Genomic DNA, 20,378 nt, shown 5'->3' on the forward strand with positions numbered 1-20,378 from the left:
GCTTTCCTGTATGGAGACTCAAAGGTATCAGCAGCTTTGAGTCGAGGTATGAATGGGCAGGAATTGGAGAGAAGAACAATCAGTGAAGATGGTGGAATTACCTTTAGTGAGAATTGTGGCAAGAAGGTGAACTGGCCCTAGGACCTGTGCAGAGAAGATCCAAAGCAAAGGTTAACTTCATCTCCTTCAGGAGGAAATTAGAGGAGATGTGGAGGAGGAACATGCAAGGTGGATGGTGGAGCTTAAGGAGGAAGGGAGCACAGACAAGGTGGGAGGGTGCTCTCCAGTGTTGGGTAATCTGGGACAACCTCTGGCAGACAGACCCCCATGGCTTTCAGATCTTTATCAGAAGTGGCTATGATGCCCTCCCAAGTCCTTTGAACCTCCGTCCCTGGGGTCAGAGTGAGACAGTTGCCCTGGGATTGGGTCATTCGAACACCTCCTCAGTAGCTGCCCAAAGGCACTTGGAGAAGGCCATTAGCATCAGTGCCCATGACCAGGTGCCAAAGGCAGTCGATGACAGTTTGACCAGGAGGTGTTTTGATGAGGGAGAGCAGCTGTCTCGCTCTTACCCCAGGTATGGAGGTTCAAAGGACCTGGGAGGGCATCACACACAGCTCTGACAAGAATCTGAAGGCAGTCGCTGCCATCAACACCAGTGGACACCATTGTCTACTTGTCATCAAGGCAGGAGAGATGGCGCTGCTCTCCACACCACAGCCTCTGACTGGCAGATCAAATTTCCAGACTATATCCCACAAAGAACAATCTGACCAGATCTGATCCTCTTTCCAGGGACCACCAGACAGTTGATCATGCTTGGACTCACAATGCATGGATGAAATGAACAAAAGAAAGCAAGCCAAATACCAGGAGCTCAGGGAGAAGTTCAGGATTAGTGGGTGGCAGACTGTCTTGTGATGCAATCGAGGTGGGTTGTAGAAGCTCTGTAGGGTGTTGTCTCAGATGGGTATAGCGGGAGCTACAAAGGGGAGAGCTGTAAGAGAAGTGACAGAAACCATGGGTGGCTATGAATCAAGATCCATGGGAGGTCACTGCTGAGACGTGTGACTGATGGGAATCACTAGGGGGAAGTCTGTTGCTTATATGCCATTGCTTGTCACTAAGGTTGTGGCCTCAGAGGATGTATAACGACATGTCGTTGATGTAATGGTTTAAAAGTTGTTATTTAAATGACTGTGACATCTGAGTTTGTGGATTGTGGGAACATTCACAGACAGTACTGGTTGGGCCATCTCAATAGTGACAGCCAGGCCCTAAGCTCACAAGGCAGGCTTTTGGCCTACACAGGCCCCAAAAATGTGGCACAGGCTTTTAAATGCCCCAAATGTTTAATGTTAGAGGAACACAGAACAAAAGATATCTCTCAAAGGACAAAAATATTTAGGAGATTGACAAAACCAAAGCAGGTAGGCCAGCCCAATAGCTAATGAATCTAGAAACATCAGGCTCATCACCTGCCTAATATGATCCCTATGGTGACAGCATGGTGGTGGCAGAATCATGTTATGAGGGTGCAGGGACAGGGAGACTGGTCAGAGTCAAGGAAAGAATGAATGCAGTCAAATCTAGAAAGGTCCTTGAAGAAAAGCTGCTCCAGAGTGCAGGCCACCTCAGACTGTGACTACGGTTCACCTTTCAGTAAGAAAATGACCTGAAGCATACAGCCAAGACGGTGCTAGAGCGGCCGCAGGACTTTGTGTGGAGACACCTGAAGATGGCCATTCACAGACGCTTTCCATCCAGTCTAATGGAGCTTCAAAGGATCTGGCAGGAAGAATGGGAGAAGCTGCCCGAATCAAAGTGTCCAAAACTTGTAGCGACTTACCGAGAAGACTCAAAGCTGGAATTGCTAGCGAAGGGGCTTCTACAAAGTGAAGAATTAAGGGTCTGAAAACTCCTGGGAATGAGAGATCGAAGTATTTGATTTTTAATTAATTTGCAAACCTTTCTGAAAAACATGCGCTCGCTTTGGCATTATGGGTTATTTAGTGTTGACTGATGGGCAAAAATGGTAACTGTATCCCTTTAAAATGAAATCTACATCACGATAAAGTGTGCAGAAAGCACAGTTTCTCAATGCCCTGTATGTGACTGCTGACCCATTGACTACTCAGTAGGCGAGCATCAAGGATTTGAACCTAATGGGCACTACTACAGGAAGCCTAGGTTGGTTGCTAGACAATGTGAGGGATGGCAAGCAGGAACTGGCATCCCTACCAGAATGGACTCCCTTCTCCGTGCCTTGCTGGGAGGCCCATTTGGCAAAAAGACATGGAAACTGGCCTACACCAGGATCTAGGCATTGGATGCCATCCGAAGAATGGGTACGCTGGCATCTTGGCAGGTTTGAGCATGGGAAAGGCACTATATAAATACAATGTATTATTATTATTTTGTTTAGATACAATACAATTTTTATTTTTGTAAAGCCCAAAATCACACAAGGAGTGCCGCAATGGGATTTAACAGGCCCTGCCTCTTGACAGCCCCCCAGCCTTGACTCTCTAAGAAAACAAGGAAAAAACTTGTAGGGAAAAACAATGGAAGAAACCTTGGGAAAGGCCGTTCAAAGAGAGACCCCTTTCCAGGTAGTTTGGGCGTGCAATGGGTGTCAAAAAAGAAGGGGGTCAATACAATGCAATACATAGAACAGAACACAAATAATCCTCAATACAATATAATAGTTAAACAGAAAAATAGCAAGTACAGAGCAGAATTCAACAGTAGAAGATATCACATAAATGCGATTCGGATTAGATGGCAGAACATTTCCTGGCTGGGAAGCCACCTTGAAGGAAAGACAGGGGGATTTTTTTAAGCTACTCACTCCCCAGAACTTTATAGTGGCAGCAACCCGGGAGACAGGTACACCGACGGACACCCGCAGGGCATGCTGGGAGTTGTAGTGCCATAGAGTAGCCCTGTTGGGGTCCCTGGGTTCCGCCAGGGGGTGTTGCTAGGAGCTGGGCTCTGTAGTTTCTGGGACTTCAGTTGACTCAGAAGTACTTCCATCAGGCTATGCCCTGGCACCAGTATCTTGGGGTTCTATGTGTGCACTTGAACTTGTAAATAGTATCGCAAATAAACGTGTGGTGGTGATTAAACATGTCTACCTGTCTGTGTCTGGGGCTAGTTCCACATTATCTATCTATCTATCTATCTATCTATCTATCTATCTATCTATCTATCTATCTATCTATCTATCTATCTATCTATCTATCTATCTATCTATCTATTATACAGTGTCTTTCATGTCTATCTATCTATCTATCTATCTATCTATCTATCTATCTATCTATCTATCTATCTATCTATCTATCCATCAATTATATAGTGCCTTTCATATCTATCTATCTATCTATCTATCTATCTATCTATCTATCTATCTATCTATCTATCTATCTATCTATCTATCTATCTATCTATCCATCTGTCTTGAGCAAGAGATATTTACAGTGCAGTCATCAATCTCCACCCCAAGGTGGCATACTGACTTTACGGGTGTAGGTGCTAATGAGCCAAGCTGAACAGATATGGGGTCTCGAATGAGGGGTTTGTTGCCTTGATGCCTTTGCCAGGCAGTAGGGTTGTTGCCTCAGAGGATGCCCAATGGCACGCCGTTCATGGGATGATATAAAAGCCGATGTCTAATCGACTGTGACATCCGAGATTGTGGATTACAGAAACGCTAAAGACTTAATGCTATTTCAAAATCTCAGCTTTTGACATTTTGTTTCTTGTACTCTTTGCTTTCTCGTCATTGTTTTGGATTTGTTGCTAAAGAATTCCGACTTTTCCAGCTTTAAGCCTTGCTTTCCTCTTGACTACGTTTATCTCCTGGTCCGTTCAACATATCAGCGCCCTCGTGGTCTGTCATTTCCTCTGACTGTGGTAAAATGCTGGCACGCTGTCCTTTCCTCTCCCCCAGTCTTCTTCTTCATTCCGTGACCATTGTGGCCATCTGGGTGGTCCAGCATTTCAATGCCGTCATAACAAGCCCGCGTTTGCTTTCACGGTCAGCCAGCTCACTGCCGGACCACTAGAGTTCTGTCAGAGGACGGATGCTGTTGTGTGGTCCAACTCGAAAGCAAGAAAACAAGAAAGCTTGAAGTGAAATCAGATCCATAAATCCCAAGCTATCCCACCTGTGATGTGTCGGGGAACGGGGAGGAGAATTGATGGCCGCACACTCGGCCGGTAACGGCAGGTCTGCGGTGGTCCGCTCAGCCCAGAAAGCCCTCTTTTTGGCGCCTCTGTCACATACTGCTAGCTAACCAGTTCAGGAACCATAAATTGTGCTAAGGGGGGCTTTGCTGAAGCAGGGACCTTCAGGAACAGGCGATAATAAATCTCCTCTCTCTTTTTATTTTCATCTGAAGGTGAGATTTTTCACATTTTTTAACACAGAGTATATAAATATATATATATATATATATATATATATATATATATATATATATATATATATATATATATATAATACTTTACTACAAATGTTTGTGATGTACCATCTGTTGGAATGACAAATTTAATGAACAGGTCTCTGTCATATGCCATTTGTGAAAACAGCATAAATACTGTTTTTGTGTTTAAGTGGTCCTGAGAGGAGTGCGTTACAATAATCTAGTTGACTAAAAACAAAAGTGTGAGCTCGTTTTTCAGCATCTCGCAATGTTATAAGAGGTCTATCCATCCATCCATTAATCCATCCAGTTTCCAACCCGCTGAATCCGAACACAGGGTCATGGGGGTCTGCTGGAGCCAATCCCAGCCAACACAGGGCATAAGGCAGGAACCAATCCTGGGCAGGGTGCCAACCCACCGCAGGACACACACAAACACCCACTAGGGCCAATTTAGAATCGCCAATCCACCTAACCGGCATGTCTTTGGACTGTGGGAGGAAACCCAAGCTGACACGGGGAGAACGTGCAAACTCCACACAGGGAGGACCTAGGAAGCGAACCCAGGTCTTCTAACTGCGAGGCAGCAGCGCTACCCACTGTGCCACTGTGCCGCCTCCATCCATTAACCAACCCACTATATCCTAAGTATAGGGTCACGGGGGCCTGCTGGAGCCAATCTCAGCCAACACAGGGCGCAAGGCAGGAAACAAACCCCGGACAGGACGCCAGCCCACCACAGGGCACACTACACACACACCAAGCACACACGTGGGACAATTTAGGGACAATCTAACCTAACCTAACCTAACCTAACTAAGAGGTCTAACTTTTGCTGTATTTCTTAAGTGAAGAAATGCTGTCCTAGTAATCTGATTAATATGTGATTTAAAATTCAGATCAGAGTCCATAACTACCCCTTGACTTTTCATCGTAATAATGGATCAAGTTTATTTCTAATACTCTCATTGTTTCCATTTCTGCCACTCACTAAGCACCCAGCTCCTACGTGAAGAACCCCTCTGTGGACTTCAGCTCAGCATTTAATACCCTGATCCCCCCCAAACCTCTCATTTTTTTAAATTGTCTAATCTAAGTTTATTTCATATCTATACAAAGTTTCAAATATGATTTTAAAATCTTATTAGAATGAATCTTGCGGCTCTTTTCCTTCTCACATGTATATTTTACATGGAGTACTGAAAATGACAGATTTTACAATAAAAAACAACTTCAGAACATTGGGGAGTTTCTGCATAAAAAGGTGAGTTGCCTACCTGGCTTGTCGTCTTTGTTTTTCCCTTCTTCATCTTGTTGTATCTCCTTTTGTGCCATCTGTAAAACACACCTTTCTTTTTCCACATTGGTCTCTTTCTTATGTCCCATGTCACTTGTTTTATATCATTTATTTTTACCCACCTTTTTTAAATTTTATCCACGTTCTTGTCATAATCTTCTTATATAATACGCTACCGTGGCTGTCCATTTGTCTGTCCAGGATTTGAAATCACAAGTAGCTCACAAACCGATTGACCTGAAACCTGGTACACGTATACTACGTGACGTCTACTCTACTGTCCGCTTTCGGGGAGATGATTGATCTCCAAGGTTATTCTTCTTTTTATTTTTATTTTATTTTATTGTAGAATCAACTCTTAGCAGCAGGGTGGTCGTGTGGTGCATGTGTACGGGCACCATTCTCATCCCTACCACCTTTGCCGTCGCTTCCTCTACCTCTTCTTATCTGAAATCATTCTTGAGGTAGACTTAAGTGCCAGCTTAAGTGAAAAATTAAAGAAAACGCACTAAGTAATTGCAGCACAAAAACTACGTGAAAAGATGCTGTGGCGCTCTCAAAAAAAAAAAAAGAGTGGCCACAATAGTTTTTCTTATTATTGTAATAAATCTCCAAAAGTGAATACTATTTGCTGTTGATTGGACCATGAAAACGGACTGGGGCATGAGCAGTAATCGGTAGGAACGTGTTTCACACTGAAGTGCTTCCGTCAGGGTTGCAGTAAAGGGACGAACTTCTGCCAGCCCCTCAGACGCAACTTGGACAACAAACTGAAAGTGCTGTGCGCTCATTGCTGCTCCACCTTACCTATTCCTCAGGTTAGTGTACAATAAATTGGAGTATCTTACCTTTTAACTGAGAGTCAAGTATACTCAGAACATGACGGTAGTATGCTGATATGTATTTCTACAGAGGCGCAAAGTTAAAACTCGCTAAATGCAGGCGACAAGGCCAGTTTTTGCACAGACCACGGCTGTGCTGTGGATCGTTAATCAGACAAGAGTGTGGCTTTTTAAATACAGTAGAGTCTCACTTATCCAACGTTCTGTATTATCCTTATTTTCTGTTGTTTTGTTGTAAAACATGATTACAGTGGATTATGTGGCCAGCCGTCTCTGGCGTGTGTTTGTGCGTGTGTCCCTCTCATGCACATGTCTGTCTGTCTGTCTGTCTGTCTGTCGGTGTCTCTCTCTCGCTGCACAGGGAATGCACAGGGAGAGACTGAACACGTGCGGAAATCATTGGCTGCCGGCCCGTTTATGTCGGATAAGCAAGAATCTAATGTAGTTTCTCGGCTCCTAAATACTTGGTACTCTTGTTAAATGTATATTTTGTAAACTGTATTAGGTGTAAGTAAGTTATAGAATGGCTGAAATGTTGTGATGAATGGTTATTATGTTGTTATACATGTATAAATATGAAACGGGTAGTTATGAAAGTGTTTGAAATATGACAAGAGTAACATTGAAGATTTTTGATCAATGCTTAATGCTGATGTTTCATACCTTTAGAAATGTTATTTTACAAAGGATTATATAATGAAGAGATTAGTTGTGCCTCTGCATATAATTTAATACAGCACATAACTTGATTTAAATACTGTACAGTATTTCTGTCATTTTTGCCTTTGTGAATTTCCCATTGGGATTAATAAAGTATCTATCTATCTATCTATCTATCTATCTATCTATCTATCTATCTATCTATCTATCTATCTATTATATAGTGCCTTCCATATCTATCTATCTATCTATCTATCTATCTATCTATCTATCTATCTATCTATCTATCTATCTATCTATCTATCTATCTATCTATCTATCTATCTATCTATCTATCTATCTTACCCTAGTGGCTAGGGATTGCTTGCTGTATGTACATGTGTATGTCATCTTGTTTATTGAGACTCTTGGTGGAACTAAGAGGTATTGGGAGCACACCCGAGAATGTGAATGTCAAATATATATGCAGGGTTATAATGACTTTATTGAATGTGAATAAAGAGACACAACTTGGACAGTAAACTGAAAGCGGTGTGCTCTCATTGCTGCTCCACTTTACCTACTCCACAGGGCCAAAAACCTGGATTACGTCACCATTGAGGGCCAGCGTTGTTCAGTTTCAGACCGCGTTGACATAGCTCATCCTGCGGTGGAGGCAAAGTTCACGTACACTTCGGGATTTGCTACTCTCGTCATTTCTGTTGCTGTGGCCCACTAGTGTGGCCCGTAACAATACCGACAAAAGAAGAGAAGCAGCGGGCCGCTAGGGTGGAGAAAAGAAGAGCAGCTCAGGAAGCAGCAAGCGCATCAAGCTCTGAGCAAACGAATGATAAACGTACAGAGAATGTGTAAGAAAACTATAAGTCAAGTGTATTCACTGCACGCCATCATGTAGTGCGTCGTTACTGGTCACTGTATAACACGGTGTCTTTGTCTCGATAAACATCTCAATAAATTAGGCCACCTCAGCTGTGAGCAGACCGCAGTGCATCAGGATTGTGAATCAAACTTCTTCTAATCCCATCCTGAAGAAGGGGACACCACAGAGCTGCATGTAGACCCCCGTTGCTGTTCACTGTCTTTACCCCTGTCTCGTATCTGTTGGAATGCTAACTCATGTCATATTTTATGATTGGCCTTATTTTTGCATACAATTCAGTGTTGTAAGAATATTTTTATAATCTATACATATAAAGGAGAGTTGGGATCCGAGAGACTGTGTTTGTGGAGGGATGGAGAGTCACGTGATCATCTCCCCTCCCAATCACGTCATTTCATTCACTTCATTTCGCTCCGAGCTGGGGCCTCATGTATAACGGTGTGCGTAGAACTCGCACTATAACATGGCGTAAGCACAAAAGCCGAAATGTGCTTATGCACAGAAAACTCCAGATGCAGGAATCTGTGCGTACTCCAACTTCCACGTTCTTCCGCTACATAAATCCCGATCAGCGTGAAAAGTAACACTCGTACACGCGCATTATGTAACTCCCCAACTCCTCCCAGAATTACGCCTATTTGCATATGCAAATCAATATAAATCGCCCTTAAGCGCAGCCTTCTGTGAAAAGACAACGGGAAAAACACGGGGGAAATATAAGAATTTCAGCGAATACCAAGTGGAGGCAAAGGAAAAACATACAATTTGTTCAAATAAACCATAGTATAATCAACAAAAGGAAGTTGATCGAGTGACATAGCGTGTTGGAGAAACTTGAAAGCTCACATTCACAAATCGCACAGAGCTGGAAATAAAAAAGAAGTCACATATCAAAGTTGCAGTGAAAAGAAGAGTTGTAGCCCACCGTCTGAGTGTCATATGAAAGCTTATTAGGGTACAGAGAAAAAAAGGCACACAGTGAGGAAAAAGCACGAAATGTCCACTTCAATCTCAACATTTCCACTTTAATCACGTAGTTTATTTTGTCATTTAGTAGAACATCATAAACTTCATCTTCAAATCATTTAATTAACCAGTTTCTCAAATCACATCGTAATTAAAGTAGCACGTTAAATGCTTCATTTTGTATTTGATCTTCTATGTGCTCTGTGTGTGTGAATCACTACTTGCTTCTTAAACCGGCTCTCTTCCTCCAACTGGACACAGAGTCCATTACATTCGTGATATTACAGCTCTCTGAAAAACTAAAATACTGAGATGTATACGTGATGTCATTTTCATGATGATAGGAGTTAAAGCACGTTATTAAACATGTGTTTCACTTCGATGAAATAATTTATTACAGCAGCACTCAGGGGGCTCTAGGCTTGTGGTGGCACTGGGCAGAGGAAGAATCGGTGGCTCCTTCGCCCGCCAATGTCAGTAAAGTAGCTTATTCACGGTGGATGGCCACGTCCGTTGTAGACACTGCATAGCCGCCTCGTGCTCATGACACAAGCATTTAACTTTTGCCGAAATTTGTTGCTGCGTTTTTAGCTGTGTTGTTATTTTCTCTTTCTGTTTTATATTCAATATATATTGGCGTAGCCGGCACTGCAGTCAGTGCTTTTCTTTCCCCAAGTAACCGATCGCCACACAATCAGCTCTGTTATAGACGTTAAGCCATCTGTAAGCTTAGCGCCGATTCTTCAAAACGTTTAAGGAACATTGAAATATCTTTGTAGTACATGTTTAATTATTCTATCCTTAATGACACTCCCAGTGAAGAATATAGATTATTTAAATGAAGTTAAAGTTTTATCTGTATAATTTAACAAACATATTTTGCTGCATTTCACCTTAAAAATGATATCGTCATCATATGTAAATACGCGCTTTATAAAGTGGCTCAGGTTGTGCGATATTATAACTGTAGTGCAAGTTTACAGTGAGGTGATTGTACTTATAAGTCCTAACAGTTCTACAAGGAGCACTTGATTGAGTGCGTTTATAGTTCTTGGGATGAAACTGTTTCTGAACCGCGAGGTCCGTACAGGAAAGGCTTTAAAACATTTTGCAGTGGCTGAGACAGCGTGTCCTTGAAGCTGTATACCGATAATTCTCTTTCCGATCAGCTGCTGCTGTGATTCACACTCAGATACAGTGATATAAATACTCTGAGTCGTGCAGTGAGAGTAATATGGAAAAAGATGATCCGCTGTGGCAACTCCTAACAGGAGGAGCTGAAAGATGAAGAAGAAGAAGAAGAAGTGAGAGTAACAACGCTAAAGCAGTTATGGTGTTTGGAATACTATGGCTGTTCCCTGGACCATTATATTGTTACAAGTTAATTACAATCAGATGCATTACACTAATAAACAATATGCGGTTAGGTTCTGTGTATTTATAAAGCCGCGTCATGAAAATAAGGAGTAACCACACAAGAACAGTAGCACTGCTTTGACGCTGGGTGCCGCCAGTCTGTAAAACCGAGCGGAGAACTTGCGTACAACAAGACATGAGGTACCGTGGAAAAGTGCGTGGCTTTACGCCAAGTGTAGGTTTTATACATCGCGATTTGAACGTGGAAAAGTTCTTACGTAACATTTCTGTGCGTACGCACCGTTTATACATGAGGCCCCTGAGCTCCGCAGCTGACGCGGTCTTGCCGTTCTTTTTCCTTAGTGTTTAGTTCTCTCTCCTTTACTGATTTACTGTTTACTAGACGCAGTACTTACTGAACAGTATTTTTACTTTAGTGTTTCTACTTAGTGTTTCTTAGTGTTTAGTAGACGTGGTGTGCCGGTGTTCCCGGCGGTGTTACAGTTTACTGTTACTTTCTACTTCGTTTTTGTACTTTAGTGTTTAGTAGACTTTTACTTTATCTCATTTACTGTTGTTTTTTCTGTTGTGCCCGGCGGTGTTGCCCTTTTTTACTTTATCTCATTTAGTGTTTGGTAGACTTTTACTTTATCTCATTTACTGTTGTTCCCGGCGGTGTTGCCGTTTTTCCCGTTTCTATTTTTTATGTAGGATGTTCACGAATTAGTCATAGAGAAAATGTATATATTTTGGCTCCAGGAGGACAAACCAAAAATGTTGTATATAAAGAAGCTCTATAAGTCGCACGTAGATACATAATTATTCCAACTACAGCGACTGCAGCGAAGCGCACAAGGTCTGCTAATAATAATAATAATACATTTTATTTATATAGCGCCTTTCCCGTGCTCAAGGCGCGTTGAATTTGAGTTCTTAAGGAAGCTAGTGAGTGCAGATATAAACCCTTGACACATATTTTTAGGAAGTCACTGAGCACTGGAGTGTAAAATGGCAGATATCATCCCATTATATAAAAAGGGTGACCGGGCAATTCAGAGCAACTACAGGCCAGTAAGCTTAATGGGCATCACAGGAAAAGGAATTATTAAGGAGAAGATTGAGGAGCACATGGCAAGGACAGGAGTCTAGTGAACAGTCAGCATGGGGTCAGAAGAAGGAGGTCGTGTTTTACTAACAGGCAGGAATTCTGTGAGGAGGCAACAAAAGGATACGACTGGAGTGGATCAGATGATGTTATTGATCAGGACTTTCAGAAAGCATTTGATAAGGTGCCACATGAGAGGTTGGGCATCAAATTAAAAGAAGTGGCAGTTCAGGGTGATGTTTGTAGAAGGGTGCAGAATTGGCTCAGACACAGGAAGCAGAGGGTGACGGTGTGAAGAACCTCAAAAGAACTAGCAGATGTTAAGCGTGGTGACCAGCAGGGGTCAGTGTGGGGGCCGCTGCTATTTTTAATATATATAAATGATTTAGATAGGAATATACAGAACAAGCTGGTTAAGTTTGCAGATGATACCAAGATAGGTGGATTAGCAGATAATTTGGAATCCGATATATCATCACAGAAGGACTTGACCTCATCAGAACTGGCAGATGTTAAGAGTGGTGTCCAGCTAGGGGGCAGTGTGGGGGGCTGCTCCAATTTTTAATAAATATAAATGATTTGAATAGGAATATAAACAACAAGTTGATTATGGTTGCAGACGATAGTACTAACATGCTGGAATTCTATAAGGAGGCAACAAAAGGATACGACTGGAGTGGAGCAGATGATATTATTGATCTGGACTTTCAGAAAGCATTTGATGAGGTGCCACACGAGTGGTGGGCGTCAAACTAGAAGAAGTGGCAGTTCAGGGTGTGGTGTGTAGACACAGGAAGCAGAGGGTGATGGTGTGAGGAACCGCAGCAGAACTGGGCGATGTTAAGAATGGTGACTAGCTGGGTGGAGGCCGCTGCTATTCTTATTATCTATAAATGATTTAGATAGGAATATAAGAAACAAGCTGGTTAAGTTTGCAGATGATACCAAGATAGGTGGATTAGCAGATAATTTGGAATCCATTATATCATCACAGAAGGACTTGGACAGCAGACAGGCTTGGGCAGATTTGTGACAAATGAAATTTAATGTCAGTAAATGTAAAGAATTACACATAGGAAGGAAAAATGTGAGGTGCGAATACACAATGGGTGGTCTGAAAATCAAGAGTCCACCTTATGAGAAGGATTGAGGAGTCATAGTGGACTCTAAGCTATCAACTGACAGACAGTGTTCAGAAGCCATTAAGAAGGCTAACAGAATGTCAGGTTATATAGCGCCTTGAGGTGTGGAGTACAAGTCACAGGAGGTTCTGCTCAAGTCTTTATAACACACTGGTGAGGCCTCATCTGGAGTCCTGCGGGCAGTTTGGGTGTCCCAAGGACATAGAGGTGGTCCAGAGAAGAGCGACTAGTCTGATTGAGGGGCTACAGGGGGTGAGTGATGAGGAAAAATTAAAAAAGCTGAGCCTTTACAGGAGATGAAGAGGAGACTTGAGAGAAGAGCTTGATGGAGGGATTTAGTGCAGTGGATCGAGACGGTGACTTTAAAATGAGTTCATCACGAACACGGGGACGTAGTTGGAAACTTGTGAAGGGGAAATTTCATGCAAACGTTAGGAAGTTTTTCTTTACACAAAGAACGATAGACACTTGGAATAGGCGACCACGTAGTGTGGTGGACAGTAAGACTTTAGGGACTTTCAAAACTCAACTTGATGTTTCTTTAGAAAAGTTCAGTGTTAGGCTGAATGGCCTCTTCTCATCTAGAACGTTCTAATGTTCAAATAGCCAAATGTACGGCAGAAGACAAGCTCTGCTGAAGGCATAGACTGATGTGCTTCACTTTTATGACAGCAGACCTTTCATATAAATTTCATTTCATGGTATGATGGTGCATATTCATTATCCAGCAGCCACATTATGAATGTAACATTTAAAGCCCACCTTATGAGGAGGATTTAGGAGTCGTAGTGGACTTGACGTTATAAAGTTCCCGACAGTGTTCAGAAGCCATTAAGAAGGCTAACAGAATGTCAGGTTATATAGCGCCTTGATGTGTGGAGTACAAGTCACAGGAGGTTCTGCTCAAGCTTTATAACACACTGGTGAGGCCCCATGTGAAGTCCTGTGAGCAGTTTGGGTCTCCAGGCTACAAAAAGGACATAGAGGTGGTCCAGAGAAGAGCGACGAGGCTGATTCAGGGGGTATAGAGGATGAGTGATGAGGAAAGATTCAAAGAGCTGAGCCTTTACAGGAGATGAAGAGGAGACCTGAGTGAAGAGTTTAAAATTATGATGGGAATTAGTGCAGTGCTGGCGCCCTGCCTGGGGTTTGTTTCCTGCCTTGCCCCCCTGTGTTGACTGGGATTCGCCCCAGCAGACCCCCATGACCCTGTAGTTAGGATATAGCAGGTTGAATAATGAAAGGATGGATGGATTAGTGCAGTGGATCGAGACGGTGATCTTAAGATGAGTTCATCAAGAACAAGGGGACACAGTTGGAAACTTGTGAAGGGAAAATTTCGCACAGACATTAGGAAGTTTTTTTTTACACAAAGAACGATAGACACTTGGAATAGGTGACCAAGTAGTGTGGTGAGCAGTAAGACATTAAGGACTTTCAAAACTCAACTTGATGTTATTTTAGAAGAATTAAATGAATAGGACTGGCGAGCTTTGTTGGGTTGGATGGCCTGTCCTCGTCTCATTTGTTCTAATGAACAGAAATGTAAAAGCCGTCTCCTTGATGAAGCAACTCCACCAACATTCAAAACTGTGCAGCTTTTAAATCAGTTATCCTAGCCCACCAACACACCTGGCTGTCTGTGTTTTCTAACTTGTTGAACTCCTAGCACGTGGTGAGTCCGTGTCCCACCGCGTCTTGTCCACCAGCCCTAAACTTGAACCACCACTTCTCCAAACTCCCGGCTAGGCATTCATCTACTGACAAACCTGAGGGGCTGAGTAGAAGAGTGTGGGGGTCTTGGTGGGATTGGCTATCGGCATTTCAAGTACTTCTCTATCACTTTCTCAATTACAGGTCTTGTTTGCTCTGAATCAGACGTTACTGCAGCACGAAAGTCTGAGAGCGGGCAGCCTGCAGGGGGCGTACACCACCGAGGACCTCATCAAACACTACAACTGTGGGGACCTGAGCTCCGTCATCTTCAATCACGACACCTCACAGGTGAGTGGCGGCCGCCGTTGTGCCAATGGGAGACCTGATGGACATCACTAGCCTGGGCGTGGGGGGCATTTTTCAGGGTCAACAGCTAAAGAGGAGAAAGCCACACTGAAAGGTTTTAAAATTAACCTGGGATGACCCTGACCTGCTTCAATGTGATGTGGTATTCAGCATAACAAGGGTGAGGTAGAAGAGTAAAGTGATGGATGAAGCAAGAATTGTAGCCTGATACCAAGCAAGGGTCAAAACTGATGGTAACAAAAGACCTCAAAGTCGGAGCCCACAAGTCAAAAACGGAACACTAATGTCTTTAACCACCAATCACAACCAACATCTCATAACGCCATTCAAGCATGTTGATCAGATTATCCAGTTTTGGAGGCCTGCAGTCATGTGATGTCTACAACAACAACATTGATTTCTAGAGCACAACTCAAGTCAAGTTGGGGAGCATGCACCGCTACAGTGTGTTGACGCACCCGCTACACGATGAAACAACTCGAGATTCCGATTGGCAACCCCTTAGGCAGACACGCGGTCCAGTCCTACCCTCTGGAAATGACCCTTTATCTGCCGCAGCCAGGTGTTATGCAGTTGTCCCCTTGACCACTCTGGTCCTCAGCAATGAGATCATGTGAGTTGGATCACCCTCGGGGAAACGTGCCACATGGCCGCAGTGCCGTAACTGACACTCCCTCACAATGCAGGCCATGTGGCTCATTCGGGACTCCATGAGTAACATAAAGTCACACGAGCGGGACCCAAGGATTATCCGGAGAGACACACACAGTACCAAAGGAGTCCAGTCTTCATCTCGAAACACTGAATAGCGTCCATGTCTCACAACCATATAGTAAGACAGGAAGCACCAGGGGCCTCATGTATAAACGGTGCGTGCGCACAGAAATGTTGCATAAGAACTTTTCCACGTTCAGATCGCGATGTATAAAACCTACACCTGGCGTAAGGCATGCACTTTTCCACGGTACCTCATACCTTGTCGTACGCAAGTTCTCCGCTCGGTTTTGCAGACTGGCGGCACCCAGCATCAAAGCAGTGCTACTGTTCCTGTGTGGTTACACCTTATTTTCATGACGCGGCTTTATTAATACACAGAAACTAACCGCATTTTGTTTATTAGTGTAATGCATCTGATTGTAATTAACTAGTAACAATATAATGGTAGAGGGAACAGCCATAGTATTCCAAATACCAGAACTGCTTTAGCGTTGTTACTCTCACTTCTCCTTCTTCTTCTTCTTCTTCTTCTTCTTCTTCTTCTTCTTCTTCTTCATCTTCTTCTTCTTCTTCTTCTTCTTCTTCTTCTTCTTCTTCTTCTTCTTCTTCTTCTCCTTCTTCTTCTTCTTCTTCTTCTTCTTTCAGCTCCTCCCGTTAGGAGTTGACACAACTGATCATCTTTTTCCATATTACTCTCACTGCACCACTCGGAGTATTTATATCACTGTATCTGAGTGTGAATCACAGCAGCAGCTGATCAAAAAGAGAATTATCTGGATACAGCTTTAAGGACACGCTGTCTCAGACACTGCAAAACGTTTCAAAGCCTTTCCTGTACGGACCTCGCGGTTCAGAAACAGTTTCATCCCAAGAACTTTAAATGCACTCAATCAATTGCTCCTTGTAGAACTGTTAGGACTTATAAGTACAATCACCTCACTGTAAACTCGCACTACAGTTATAATATCGCACAACCTGAGCCACTTTATAAAGCGGGTATTTACATATGATGACGATATCATTTTTAAGGTGAAATGCAGCAAAATATGTTTATTATATTATATAGATAAAACTTTAACTTCATTTAAATAATCTGTATTCTTCACTGGGACTTGCGTGAAGAATAGAATAATTAAACATGTACTACGAAGATATTTCAATGTTTCTTAAACGTTTTGAAGAATCGGCGCTCTAAGCTTACAGATGGCTTAACGTCTATTACAGAGCTGATTGTGTGGCGATCGGTTACTTGGGGAAAGAAAAGCAAGGACTGCAGTGACGGCTACGCCAATATATATTGAATATAAAACAGAAAGAGAAAATAACAACACAGCTAAAAACGCAACGACAAATTTTGACAAAAGTTAAACGCTTGTGTCATGAGCACGAGGCGGCTATGCAGTGTCTACAACGGACGTGGCCATCCACCGTGCATAAGCTACTTTACTGACATTGGCGGGCGAAGGAGCCACCGATTCTTCCTCTGCCCAGTGCCACCACAAGCCTAGAGCCGCCCCTGAGTACTGCTGTAATAAATTATTTCATCGAAGTGAAACACATGTTTAATAACGTGCTTTAACTCCTATCATCATGAAAATAATATCACGTATACATCTCAGTATTTTAGTTATTCAGAGAGCTGGAATATCACGAATGTCATGGACTCTGTGTCCAGTTGGAGGAAGAGAGCCGGTTTAAGAAGCAAGTAGTGATTCACACACACAGAGCACATAGAAGATCAAATACAAAACAAAGCATTTAACGTGCTACTTTAATTACGATGGGATTTGAGAAACTGGTTAATTAAACGATTTTAAGGTGAAGTTTATGATGTTCTACTTTAATGACAAAATAAACTACGTGATTAAAGTGGAAATCTCGAGATTGAAGTTGATATTTTGTGCTTTTTTCCCACTGTGTCCCTATTTTTTTTTTCTTTGTATTCTAATAAACTTTCATATGACACTCAGACGGTGGGCTACGACTCGCCTTTTCACGGCGACTGATATCTGAGCTTTTAAGTTTCTCCAACACGCTATGTCACTCGATCAACTTCCTTTTGTTGATTATTCCACGGTTTATTTGAACAAATAGTATGTTTTTCCTTTGCCTCCACTTGGTATTTGCTGAAATTCTTATATTTTCCCCTCGTGCTTTTCCCGTTGTCTTTTCACAGAAGGCTGAGCTTAAGGGCGATTTATATTGATTTGCATATTCAAAGAGGCGTAATTCTGGGAGGAGTTGGGGCGTTACATAAAGCGCGTGCACGAGCGTTAGTTTTCACGCTGATCGGGATTTATGTAGCGGAAGAACATGGAAGCTGGAGTACGCACAGATTCCTGCATCTGGTGTTTTCTGTGCGTAAGCACATTTCGGCTTTTGTGCTCACGCCATGTTATAGTGCGAGTTCTACGCACGGCGTTATGCATGAGGCCCCAGGACTCTAAAGACTTGGACATTCATCCTTTTTAGTCTTCTAGAGCACGTTTTCATGCAAATGGTGTAGCTCAAAAGTGCTTTACAAGATAAGAAAGAAACAAGAAAACGGTTAACTCCAGCAGCACTAGCACCAGGACTGAACTTCCATTAGTCGAAGATACCACAACGCCATCCATGCCCCACAAACTTGTATCCGACGCCGAGGAGTCAGAAGCCGATAACGTTAAGAATGACATGGACATGAGTTTTTCGTCAGGTTCAGCAACGTTGCCAGCCGTTTCGGTTTCTAACCAGAAAGATGAAGATCACGACGAGGCTGATAATGATTTCGATTCCTTTAGTTGGGGAGATCCGGGTTTGTGGGGTGCAGCAAAAAAAAAAAGTGCTTGGCCTAGCTATTTACCTTCACATGCTGCCTGGTGGAAACAGCAAAAGCTGGCTAAAATGTAGCTTTATCTGTTAATGTATCGTCAGTAAAGACATTTATACGGGCCCTCTCCGACCTCCATCACTCATACCCTTCACTCAGGGCCTTCTACGACAGTCTGCGCTGACAGCCTGCAAATTTGGCTCCTGTCAGTGTGTTACGGTTACGGAAATCGTCAAAAAGTGATGGTTGTAGATGCCGGGAAAACGCATTTCTGAAGCTCAGAATGCAGGAAATCGCTTGGCGGCCGGAGCTCTGCCCTGGACCCCCTAGCTGTATCAGTTTGTTTCAGGCCCGAAATTGTCTAGGGCCGGCTCTGCGAAACTCCCTCTTAAACGGTGATTCAATGGAAAACAAATCCATCCATCCATCCATCCATTTTCCAACCCACTCAATCCAAACACAGGGTCATGGGGGTCTGCTGAAGCCAATTCCAGCCAACACAGGGCGCAAGGCAGGAACCAATTCTGGGCAGGGCGCCAGCCCACCACAGGAAACAAATACAGTTTTTTTTTTACCTCCTCTTTGCTCAGTCAGCTGCTGTATGATCTGCATCTCACGTGGCACTTCGAACATTTAAAAGTCTGTACAGCAGCTGTCCTACTCTTTGTCTTTTATTTCCGGCCCTGAGCCTTTTAAATCTCTTGGCACAAATTCTTGTCTTGCGGGACGTGAGTTCTTGATATTTTTTAGTTTATAATTTAAAAATGGAATGAGAATCTGAAACAATCTAACAACATCACATTAAAGTTTGATCAATTCTGAAAAGATTGATATCAAACATATATATGTAGGTTTTAAAATAAGCCCAATTTAAAGCGTGGCAAAAAAACATCACATAAAAACATCACAAAATCGTTGCACAAAATCGTTGTACTTTTAGGCTTAGGATTTTATATAGAGAGAGTAGATGACTGCTTAGTACATTTATTTATCCATCCATCCATCCATTTTCCAACCCGCTGAATCTGAACACAGGGTCACGGGGGTCTGCTGGAGCCAATCCTAGCCAACACAGGGCACAAGGCAGGAACCAATCCTGGGCAGGATGCCAACCCACCGCAGACATTTATATATTTATTTATTTATTTTACCAAACTTAGTTTTCTAATTGCTCTATTGCTCCCAAAACACAGAATCTGGGCAATAACAGTTCACTTAATTGGCCTGGGAGTCCAATTAAAAAGAGAAGCTTCTTGGAACAAAAACCCACATGGGGTCCCCAGGACCGACGTTGTGAACCTCTGCTGCACACCGCAAATTACTCCTGACACTCTTCACCCTGCTTGCAGTCTCTTTTTAAATTTTTTTGTAGCCTAATTAGGCATATTTGAGCCATCACTTGAGGAAAGGGAACTACTGGAGGGCTGGAAAGCTGCAAATATGACTGTGCTGCTGTTGCTGACTTCCAGGGAGAATCCGCCTGCACCACTGAAGTGCAGACAGCAGTGCAGCCTGCTAATGGATGTGGCGTGACCCCGCACACTGGTGGAAATGGAGCAGCCGTGCGCGGCCTTTCGGCCCACCTCCCCTCCTCCCTTCAGACAAGGAGCCGACAAGACGCGCAGATGTTTATCTTCTTTATTTATTAATCGCTGCCTTCTCAAGAGGAGATCGCCGCTTTGATTTCAAGCCCTCGGTTCTGTACACATCCCACGGGGAGACGTGTTTTTATTATTTTGACGAGAGCAAGAAAAGCAGGAAGAGCAGCGCAGGGATTGACTTGAGTGTGTGGCTCCGTCTCCCCTCAGTCAGACCTCCCAGGATCAAACCAAAAATATCCTCCTGCTCGGTATATAGCACCTTTCATAACTTGCACCCTCCTAGAAACTCTCTACCAAGTGACAGATGATTAGATTAGGCGGAGTGGTGGCTCTGAGGCTAGATAGATAGATAGATAGATAGATAGATAGATAGATAGATAGATATGAAAGGCACTATATAATTGATAGATAGATAGATAGATAGATAGATAGATAGATAGATAGATAGATAGATAGATAGATAGATAGATAGATAGATATGAAAGGCACTATATAATTGATAGATAGATAGATAGATAGATAGATAGATAGATAGATAGATAGATAGATAGATA

At 43.0% G+C, this 20,378-nt stretch overlaps 1 protein-coding gene across 2 annotated transcripts in view; it reads left to right on the forward strand.

Moving 5' to 3' along the window:
- trabd2b (TraB domain containing 2B) overlaps positions 1-20,378 on the forward strand; it is a 385,425-nt gene that overhangs the window by 163,094 nt on the left and 201,953 nt on the right. For both annotated transcript variants that reach the window (XM_039735542.1, XM_039735543.1), the window contains exon 3: positions 14,533-14,679. In XM_039735542.1, the coding sequence (XP_039591476.1) occupies positions 14,533-14,679 (147 nt within the window). The remainder of the gene's footprint in view (positions 1-14,532; positions 14,680-20,378) is intronic.

This window comes from Polypterus senegalus, chromosome 14 (assembly GCF_016835505.1).
Source record: "Polypterus senegalus isolate Bchr_013 chromosome 14, ASM1683550v1, whole genome shotgun sequence".
Classification (NCBI taxonomy): domain Eukaryota; kingdom Metazoa; phylum Chordata; class Cladistia; order Polypteriformes; family Polypteridae; genus Polypterus; species Polypterus senegalus.